An 11,013-nucleotide genomic window follows, 5' to 3' on the forward strand; every position below is an offset into this window, starting at 1 on the left:
AAATTTATTGTTCTTATAAAAATAAAATTTTCGAAAATGTTAAAATAATTATGGTTTATATTCTACTGAAAAGTATATACGCTTAAAATGTACCTTCCGGTTATTCCTTAAATGATTATTTTCCCTTACCACAATATATTATAACACAGGTGGAAAAGGTGCTTAGTTGGATTTGTATTTTACTATTTATAACATATTATAATAAGTACAACTTTTCTATCTCAATTCTAATTTTAAAATCAAAACCATTTGAAAATGTTAAACAATTTTTTTATTAGAAAACATATGCACTCCGTATGTAATTAGAATAAAAAAATCAATGCAAATTTTATAATAACAATAACTCCTTTTTATTAAATGCAGTCTTATTTGTCTGTGTTAATTGCTTCCATTACTTTAACCAACATCCGGATTGTTGCGAAGCCGTGTACGAATAAAAGTTGAATAAAAGATTTGTTGAACTTCAACTGCTTGATTGAAAGTTAAACTACTTTGTCATTTTTTTATATTCACTTGTAGTTGTAAATTTAATTAAATGGTTTTGTTTTTAAATTAAAAATTTGTTTGTTTTTCCTTGTTACAAATCAAATTTTTGGATCAGAAAATTTTATTATTCCATTTTTGGTCGAAAATGTATCCTTTCGCAAATTGAAGTTTCAACTATTTAGTCGTTTTCATGTTCAAAATTCTTCTTTTTATCTGAAACTTTCAATATTCTATTTTTGGTATAAAATTGATATATTTTGTTGAAAATCCGTCTTTTTGGGTGTAAAATTATTCTTCTTGTTTGAAAATTCGTCTCATAATCTTTCTGGGTTTAAAATTAATTCTTCTTGGTTGAAAGTTCAAACATTTGGCTGTTAAAGCAACTCTTTGTTTACAAAGTTAATTCTTTTTTTTTTATTTAGTGTTTTTGGGTTGAAAATTCATCTGTTTTGGTTGAAAATGCTACATCTTTCATCTTGAAATTTTAGGAATTTAAAGTGTTTTATATTGAATTAAATAAGGTGTCTAAATTGATTTTATTTGAAAGAATTTATTCCCATATTTTCGTGAAAAATAACCTTATTTCCCCAGATTTATAGCATTTTGGGCCCATCATCGTTTACTTATCTATGGAGTCTGTCCGTCTTTTAGGGACGAATTACTTCTTGTTTATGCTAATTATGTTATTGATATGAACCTTCCAAATTATGCTTTTTTAAATAATCAGTACATAACTCTATCTGACTCTATGAAAAATAAACGTGGAAAGTTTCAACTTAAAAGACCAATATTTCCTGAAAATCAAAATATTCAGAAATGTCCTCCTTGATGCTAAAAAATACCACTTTTAATTATTTTGTTGATAAACCGATCTTTTAGGCTGATTTTTATATCTTGAATGCTAAATTTCCAAAATTTAATTATTTCTTTACAATAATTTATATGCATAATTCAAATATTAAGAAAAAAGAGGTTTTTCCCTGTTAAACTCTATAAGGATTTGATTAACGTTTCGCTCACTCAAATATTACTTTAAAAAATGTGTTAATTTAATTTGCATATAATTATAAACTTTTTCAGTTGTGAAGTTTATAATTATATACAAATTAATTAAATTCAAGTGATAAAGAGTATTTATAGTAAGTATAAAAAAGTAATATTGCAAATAAAAAACAGAATAGCTCCAAAAATTTTAATTTTTTCAAATTGTCCTAACAATTTTTTTAACATAAACTTTATCCGGCTCAAAATTTACCAAAAAAATGAGAAGATTTTTGCAAATAAAATGGTCAGGCCCTAAATTAAAGATATTCTAGGTATACAGTCAAGTTAAAAATTACGTAATATTTTATTTGATTAATAAAATTGACAAAAATGCCGATTTATTTTTGCAACCTATTCGAAAAGATAAACCCAACCCTAAACAATAATGAAATAGTTCAGATCATAATTTCTTAATGAGATATAGTTATTTCCATATTTGTATTTTCTCCGTTTCAGACAAAGGTTGCAATTTTCATTCAATTTTCATTTTTTAAAGCTAATTCTATTCCTAGAATGGTTCTTTGCAGCCTTTTGGGCCGTTCAAAATGGTGCACGCATATCTCTTTATAATTAAAAGCTAATTTTTGTGTGCTACCCCTGTAAGCATTTTTACCCATACCTTGTGCTAATTGCTAAACGGGCACTAAGTATAATTTGAAGCTTATTTTTGTTTTTAAGTGTAACTAGATTGGTGTATTTACAGATTAATTTTCACAATTACAAAACAAAATGCCATTGAAAGGCATAAAAGTTATAGAAATGGCAGGACTAGCCCCAGGACCATTTTGTGGAATGATTCTTGCAGATTTCGGGGCTTCTGTTATTAGAGTAGACAGAGTAAGTCGAATACAAACTATAATTCGTTATCCTCTAATTCTACATTTTCACAATTACCAAACCTGTTGTTATATCTTAAAACCGTTTTTTTACTTGCAGCCTGAAGGTGTATTTAGCCATGATTGCTTAGGAAACGGGAAAAGATCTATTGTTTTAAATTTAAAAAGTGAACAAGGGGCTGAAATATTAAAGAAATTAACCAGCAAAAGTGACGTAATAATAGATCCTTTTAGAAGAGGTATGTATAATACAACAGTATTTAATAAGAACACAGCACAAACCTAACTCAAAAAATTGTAGTCAAAGTAGAAAAAAGGAGTTTGTAGCTTGTTAATGACGTTAATTAAGTTGTTCAATACTCCCTATCTCTTGCTTTCCCTCCTCTACTCTCCCTACACACCCCTTTTTACCCACCCGTCACTTTACCCTTTTCTCCCCCCTCCTAACTTCTGCTTCTCTCTCTCTCTCTCTTTGCTTCCCCAGCTAACGCTCCCCTTCCCCTACTTCCCTTTTCCATTCATCGCTTCTCCTTCCCTAATTACTCTGATTTTCAATCATTTCCCTTTCCACATTTCCTCTCACCACCCCAAATTACCATTCCCTAATTTCCCTTGCTTCTTCTTCTATAATTTTCACTAATTTCCCATGCTTCATCTACTTACCCTCCCGTAATTTCCCACCCCTAATTTCCTCACACCTTTACTGTTTCCCCTCATTTTTCCTGACGCCCCTCATTCCTCATACCTGTTTAACTCTACTTCTCCTCCCCTCAATTCCCTCGTTTTCCCTAATTCTCCTCTAATCCAATAATTTCCTTTGTTTTTCCTAATTATCCTCCCATGATTTCCCTCGGTCACACTAAATCTCCTCCCACCCCTTCATTTTCTTGGTTTTCTCTCATTTTTACCCATAATTTCGTCTGATTTCTCCTGCTTGCGAGCCCTCATTTCCGCTACTTCTCCTCCCATAACTTCCCTTGCTTGTCCTCCCTTAATTTCTCCTGCTTCGCCGACTTTCCCTCCCGTACTTTCCATCCCATAATATTTTCCCTCGCTTAAACTCATTCCACTACTTTCATTTCCCCACGCCCACAACCTACTATCTCCTTATTTATCCTGCTTCTCCTTCCCTAATTTTCCCAGGTTTGCCTATTTACCCTTCAGTACTTTCCCTCTCCTGTTTTTTCAATCGTTTTCCCGACTTCCCCTCCCATAACAATTATAAGTCTTTGAAATCCATTCACGGCGATATAAAAAAGTCCGAAAAAAATGAAATTTGTTGAATAAAAAAAAATGAGGGATGAGGGAGAAAAGTTGTGAACGAAATAAGGGGAGGAGAATTATAGAAAATTAGGGTCGAATTAGTAGAGAAATCGATAGACAAAGAGGAGAGGGTATTGGGGGAAACGAGGAGAGGGAAGTAGGGGAAATGATGATAGGCTAAGTGAAAAAAATGAGGGGTGGTAAACAGGAGAAGTGAGGGGTAATGACGGATAGGGAAGTAGAGAAAATGAGGGACAGGAAGTAGGAGATGTGAGTGTTAATGAGGAGAAGTTGGCAAAATGATTAGAAATGAGGTTGGGTTGTGGAGAGAAGTTAGGGGTGAGGAGGAAGTATGGAAAGGCGAATGCTAGCTGGTGAAGTGAGGTGAAGCAGAAGTACAGGGGGAAGAAGTTGGAGAGGCTAGAGAGTAAAGCGATAGGATGGAAGGGGAAGTATCGGGAAGAGAGCTTGGAACAATTTAATTAACATCTTAATAGGCGGCGAAACCATTGTTTCTACGCGCAAAGCGCCAGCTTTGCCTATTTTTTCCATGATATGAAGTGATTGTAAATTATAGTAGGAGATGTAGGGGAAATGAGGGATAGACGATTAGCGGAAGTGAGAGAGAACAGTAAGTAAGGGTAAGTCAGGGGGAATGAGTGGATTTTAAGTTAGAGAAAACGATAGGTGGAGAATAAAGGGAAGTGAGGGGCTATTATGAGTGGTGAAGTATGAGAATGTACGAAAGGGAAAGTGGAAGAAATTATTTGAACCTTGGGAGGGTAGTGAGGGGAAATGATGGTTAGGGAAGGGAATTAGGGAAAGGGGAGCATTAGCTGGTAAAGTAAGGAGAGGCTAAAGTAGAAGAGGAAGAAGTTAGGAAAGGGATGAAAGGAGGGGAGGAAAAGTATGCGAAGTAAAGAGAAATGAGGGAGAGTATGTGTAAATGAAGGAATGTCAGCTGGGAAAGTAAAGAGAGGAGGAATTGAGGTTGGGAGGGATCAAGTGAGTGGAGGGTAAGAGGGGATATGTAGAGGGATTAGGGGGTGGGAAAGCAAGGCGGGGGGGGGGGGGGGGGGGGGGGGGGGGGTAAATAAATTTGAACAAAGGGAAAAATTCAGGGAAATAAGGGAAAAGCTGTGATCCCTATGCAAATGGAAATCTATATTACACATTTTTTCCACAATAACTTATCTATTATTTTTAAATTGTTTAATTTCTTACAGGGGTGATGGAAAAGTTGAACTTGGGACCTAAAGATTTAATGCCACACAATAAAAAACTGATTTATGCTCGATTAACTGGATACGGACAAGATGGACCTTTTGCTGATCGAGCTGGACACGATATTAATTATTTAAGTTTATCTGGACTACTTTCTTTATTTGGTCGTCACAAGGAAAACCTCGTGCCACCCGTAAATCTCGCAAGTGACTTTGGTGGGGGAGGTTTGATGTGTGCTTTAGGAATTATCCTAGCACTTTTTGAACGTTCTAAAACACAACTGGGACAAATTATCGATGCTAATATGGTCGAAGGCTCAGCATATTTAGGAAGCTGGCTTTTTAGATCCCATAAGGTTCCAGGAATCTGGGGACAACCTCGAGGACAAAATTTGTAAGAATCCTTTAAGCTAACGATCTTCTTTTAAATGTATTCTATCATTATAACAATTAAATGGTCAGGGAAAGTCAGAAATTAAAAAAAAAAATCTTGCAAAAGTTATGGAATTTCTATAAAGAGGGACTTTCGTTACTGCCAGGGATAGTAAATTAAAAAAATTTTTATTCCGTTTGTAATATATTCTTTTTTTTTTCAATTTTGCAGTCCACGAAAAATGCAAAATTATTCAGGGAAAAGTTAGGGGTTTTTGGAAATAAAGTTTGCGACCATCATGATATAATATTCTTATTAGTAATTTATGTGCATTTTATTTATATTTATTCTTTTCAGTTGCTTCCTCTAGAAGATCATATTTTTATTTACAATTTTTATTAATTTTTAGCAAATTCAATAATTTTGTTTCAAATTCATCATTCTTCGTGAAAAAGTAAAAAAATAAAGTGGAATAAATCATTCTTTTTTTTTGTGGTAGAACAAGAGTCGTCTCTAATGAGCCGTTTCACAATATTTTATTTGAAAAAAAAATTTTCCTATTTGAACTTTTTTTTGTGCTATTATGTTGCACAAATTTATTTTGTTGAGTATTAGTTTTAAAAAATTGTTTTTTAAGGAATATAATTCTTTTTAAAACTTCATGTGCAATTTTCTTGTTGCTTTAAAATATATACTTTCAAATCATGTTTCTTGGTTAAAAATAATTTTGGTTTATTTTAAAATTTAACTATTGAGAGAAAAGTTGAATCACTTTTTTAAAATTATAAATTTTTGTTAAACGTTCATATGTTTGGTTAAAAATTCAAAAATTTTGTGAAAAATTTCTTTTTTCGGTTTAAAAAGAATTTTTTTCAACTGAAAATGTAACTTTTCCAATTTTGTCTCAAAATTGATATTAGTGAGTAGAAAGCTCGTATTTTTTGTTGAAAAAAACTAATCTTCTAGGTTGCAATTTCCTCATTTTTTCTTAGAAATGCAATTGTTTGGTTGAAAATTATCTTTTTTTGTAAAAATTCATATTTTAATATTTTAAAGAAAATTCGTCTTTTGACTTGAAAATTCAACAATTTGGTTAAACGTTTTTTCTTTCTTTAATATGAAAAATCTTTTTCATTGAAAACCATACAATATTGTTGAAAATTCATTCTTTTTTTTTTTGAAAATTTATTTTTCTACTGAAAATTTAATTTGTTCATTTTTTGTTGAAAAAAGATCTTTTTTAGTTGAAAATTCAACTATTTTGTCTAAAATCATTTTGGTGTCAAATTTGAGCATTTTTGTTGAAAATTTATTTTTTAGTTAAAAATTTTTTTTACCAAAAATTTAATTTTTTTGTTGTTGAAAATTTCTTCTCTATGCGTTAAACGTTGAACTATTTTGTTAGAAGTTCATGTTGCTGGTTATATATTGATTATTTTAGTTGAAAATTGAAATTTTTGGTTAAAAATGAATTTTTTTCACTGAAACTTTTACTTTTCCATTTTTAGTTGACAATTGGTTATTTTTTGTTAAAAGTTAAACTGCTTTGTTAAAAATTTATTTCGTTGGTTGTAGATTCATCATTTCAGGAGAAAATTGATTCTTTTGCTTGAAAATATGACATTTTTGTAAAAAAAAAATTTTTCTAATATTAATTTGTTTTACTGAAAATTAAAGTTTTCCATTTTTGTTTGCAAGTTTGTTCCTCTTTTGTTAAAAATTGAACTACATTGTTAGAAATTTATTTTGTTGATTTCAGATTTATTATTTTATCTGCAAATTCATCGTTTTGATTTCAAATTCAACAATTTTGTTGAAAATTGATTATTTTTGTTAATATTCAATTTTTTTTACTGAAAATTAACTTGTTCATTTTCGTTTAAAAATTTAACTGAGTTGTTGACAATTCGTCTTTTTTGTTAGAAAACTAATCTTCTAGGTTGAAAATTCGTCGTTTTGATTAAAAATCAACCGTTTTCTTAAAAATTAATACTCACTGGTATCAAATTCAACTGTTTGTTGCAAATTTGTCCTTTAGGATTAAAAATTCATCTTTTATTGTAGGAAAATCATATTTTTAGTAGAAAGAAAGAAATTTTGTATATTTAAATGTTAATTTGACATCGTTTTATTCCGTTAATAAAAGATTCTATGTTAAAAATGTTAAAAGATTAAAATTCTGATACTTGAATATTAATCATCAGATAAAATGAAAAATTGTTTAGGGAAAAGTCAGGTAAATGTCAGGAATTTTGAACATGAATTCTTTCAGTCACCTTGATACTTTTTTCTCAATTTTTTCTTATAGACTGGACACCGGGACTCATTTCTACAACACATATGAGACAAAAGATGGTCAGTACATGTCAGTTGGAGCCATAGAGCCCCAATTTTATGCCATTTTATTGAAAAAACTTTGCCTAAACGAAGAAAGTTTCCCACATTTTTACAACTTTGAGGAAAGTAAAGAAAAGTTTTCGAAAATATTTAAAGAGAAAACTCAGAAAGAATGGTGTGAAATATTTGATGGGTCTGATGCATGTGTGACACCAGTTTTGACGCTGGATAATGTCAAAAGTCATCCACACAATAGTGCAAGAGGCACTTTTTCGGTTAGCGATGAAGTTTTGATACCGAAAACCGCCCCTGGATTATCCCGAACTCCTGGAATATCATCGGTTACGCGAGGTTCTACCCCGGAACATGGGGAACATACTATCGAAGTTCTTTCCGAATATGGATTCAGTTCTTCGGAAATAAAAAACCTAGTTTCTTCAGGAATTGTACATTCTGAGAAGAAACAAGCTAAGTTGTAATTTTTTTAAAAAATCATGTTATCTTTTGTACGAAAAAGAGAGCAAAGAAGTGTTTTGTAACAAGAACTTGATGCAAGGAGAAAATTGTAGAAGAATATTGTAACATTTTTTTCTTTACACATATATGCAAACCCCTCTATTTGCCATTGAGCAAAATTCTCTCCATGGTTACTAAATAATTTTTTGCTCACTATGTGAACATCGTTCTGGTTGTGAGTATGGTTGGGTTAGTCAAGATTTTGCATTATCATTTTTAAATAAATTGTATATTTCGATATTAGAGGTCAAAGAGACAGTTTGCTCACTGCGATTGTGAAGGCCTTTAAACTCTCTGTAAGCAAATCGGTTATTTGGCCTCTCGTTTCAAAATATATTTTCAGTTTTGAACGTATATTTTCGGTTAATTCTCATGGATCTCATTTCATGTGCTTTCATATGTTGGACTTTAGAAGTCATAAGTTATACAGGGGTGATACATAAATAAAATGTTTTTACTCTTAGAGTGCATTTTGTCTTGGCCTTTTTAATTGTGAGAATATCTTAAATTCAGGTAATAAGGTTCTGACTTTAAATTTTACTCATTGATATTTTCCTTTCCTATCCAATGTAAAAAAATCTGCCCGCCTCGCGGGCACATTCTCATCGCGCTGCGCGCGTGGCTGTTGGTTCTCGCGCTTCGCGTTCGACAATGTATTTGCCTCGCGCTACGCGCTCAATCTTTGTGCATAGACTTTTTAAAACTAAAAGCGAAAACATCGACAACAGTTATTTGGTGATTGTGAATTCTCTTTTGTTAAAGCTCCGTCGGCTTTAACGAACATACTCTCATCACGTATCTCGTGCTTCGCACTTGAGTTTATCCCTGAAATTTTATATCATTCACATAAATGTATGTTATCATAATTCGTAACTTGCATTAGTATTAAAACAGACGAAGTTTCATTGTCCCGTTAAAAAAAAAATGCGCATTCTTTTTAAAAAAATTTGTTACTAAACATTTTATTGCAACTTTTGTCGTTTTTTATAAACTGAATTTGCTCACTTCCAATGTTTTCTTCATGATTTAAACTTTACACATACGGTCTACCGAGCAGCCTTACCTTAAATTCTTAAATACTGTGAAAATGTTGCATAAAAAAATGTAACTTTTGGATTTTTCATTATTTATATGCTGTCAAAATTAGAATTTTTGATTTATCAAGAAAATTCAAAAAGTTGTAATGATAATCTTCTAGGGCATTTAGAAATCAAACCTTTTCTTCTCTTTCCACTTTTTCATATCGTCCACTAACTACGGATCCTATCAAAAAGTGGTTAATAACAAATTTGGAGATATTTTTCAAATGCACAGTTTCGTCTTGCCATCTTTTACCGTATTTTGCATAGTTTGGCCGAAAAATGTAATTTTTGGATTTTTCATTATTATGTAGGCTGTCAAAATTTGAATTTTGGATTGTTCAAGATAATTCAAAAAGTTGTTATGATAATCTTGTAGGGCATTCAGAAAGCAACATTTTTCTTTACTTTTCTTTACTTTTTTCGTATCGTGCGTTACTTGGCTTAAAATGTTCATTTTCGTGTTTTTTTTTTGGAATTGTGTAAATGCTATAACTTTGAAAATTTTTGATTTTGTGTAAAAAGTCATTAGGATAAACTGTTCGAATTTTTGAATACTATGAACAACCGTACAAAGAATTTTGTAATGTTGAAAAAAGTGGTTTAAGAAATATTCGTAATGTGCCCACTTTTTGAATTTGTTCACAGACATACATACAGACAGACACATACGAAAACCTTTTTTTCAGATTCAGGGGGTCTCAAAACGTGGACATTTTACCAAAACTGGGGGGGGGGGGGTCAAATTTTACACAAATCTAATACCTTCTCTGATGAAAATTTATAAAATAGGTGGAACGAAATTATCGAAAATCTCGCACTCATTGTTTTTGACTAACTTATTGGTTGCATACTGCGTGAAAATTGCTTCAAAATGCTGTTTTCAGTTTGTTGTTTTGAATTTTCGGGTTTTTTTTTATCGAAACTTCAGAATAAGGGATTTCAATTCTAAAAATTTATTTATAAAAGAAAATTAAAATTGTAAATTTATTTTTTATTATCTACATTAATAAGGATTAACAATTTTCTGCGCCATTAATTTAATAAATCAAAATTTCTAAATAAGCAATCATATTTGATAAAAAAAATCTTTATGAATGTTTCTAAACATTAATGATAAAGGAGAAAATTTTTATTTTAATAACTTTTTAACATTGGTCAATAATTCGGTTCTCAAAATTTTGCTACCAGACTATAATTTTTAAATTTTTTCACACGTTCAATGAGATGAGAAAAATTGGATTCTGGTAAACAATTACTGGTACCAACCAATTTCAAACCAAATGTAGATTTTTTTAAGAATTTCAAATAAAATTTTAAACCTTTTTAAGGGTTTTGAGTGTTTTAAGATAATGAAAATTTTTTCTTAAAATTCCAGAGAAAGTATTTATTAATTTTCTTTTTTTTTAATAATAATTTTTTGAATATATTTAAAAAGATTTCAAATGACTTCCTTCAATTTCGGAAAACTATGTACAAGATTTCAAAGTAAACATGTTCAATTTTGCAAGATTTTTGAAGATTTGGAACAAAAAAGTTAGAAGTTTTTGATGAATTTTGAAAGATTTCGAAGTTATAAAAAAAATCTTTGTTGCTATTACCAATGAATCTAATCATATTGAGATTTTTCGGCCCATCCTTGATTAAATAAAATTTTACAATACAGATCTCTAATTTTTCTTTGTTTCACGATGCACACAAAAATATTCGTTACATCTGTTTGCGCTTGAATTTTGAAAATAAAATTTCGAGATAAAAATAAAACAATAATATTTTGAATTCCCGCTCTGAAGTTTGCAATGCGCAGACTCGCTAGCAGACGAAATCGCCAAGCACGTGTTGCTTCCAAAAATGTC

The 11,013-nt window shown here is 30.8% G+C and overlaps 1 protein-coding gene across 4 annotated transcripts in view; it reads left to right on the forward strand.

Moving 5' to 3' along the window:
- LOC117180923 (alpha-methylacyl-CoA racemase) overlaps positions 1-8,547 on the forward strand; it is a 16,338-nt gene extending 7,791 nt beyond the window's left edge. For 3 of the 4 annotated variants that reach the window (XM_033373553.1, XM_033373554.1, XM_033373556.1), the window contains exons 2-5: positions 2,234-2,367; positions 2,467-2,605; positions 4,856-5,246; positions 7,534-8,547. In XM_033373553.1, coding sequence (XP_033229444.1) covers positions 2,260-2,367; positions 2,467-2,605; positions 4,856-5,246; positions 7,534-8,041 — 1,146 coding nt within the window. In that variant the 5' untranslated portion in view covers positions 2,234-2,259 and the 3' untranslated portion in view covers positions 8,042-8,547. Of the gene's footprint in view, positions 1-2,116; positions 2,130-2,233; positions 2,368-2,466; positions 2,606-4,855; positions 5,247-7,533 lie in introns of those variants that run through there. The other variant, XM_033373555.1, reaches the window with a different exon arrangement.
- The last annotated feature ends 2,466 nt before the right edge of the window (positions 8,548-11,013 follow it).

The sequence above is a fragment of the Belonocnema kinseyi genome, chromosome 9 (assembly GCF_010883055.1).
Source record: "Belonocnema kinseyi isolate 2016_QV_RU_SX_M_011 chromosome 9, B_treatae_v1, whole genome shotgun sequence".
NCBI classification, from domain to species: domain Eukaryota; kingdom Metazoa; phylum Arthropoda; class Insecta; order Hymenoptera; family Cynipidae; genus Belonocnema; species Belonocnema kinseyi.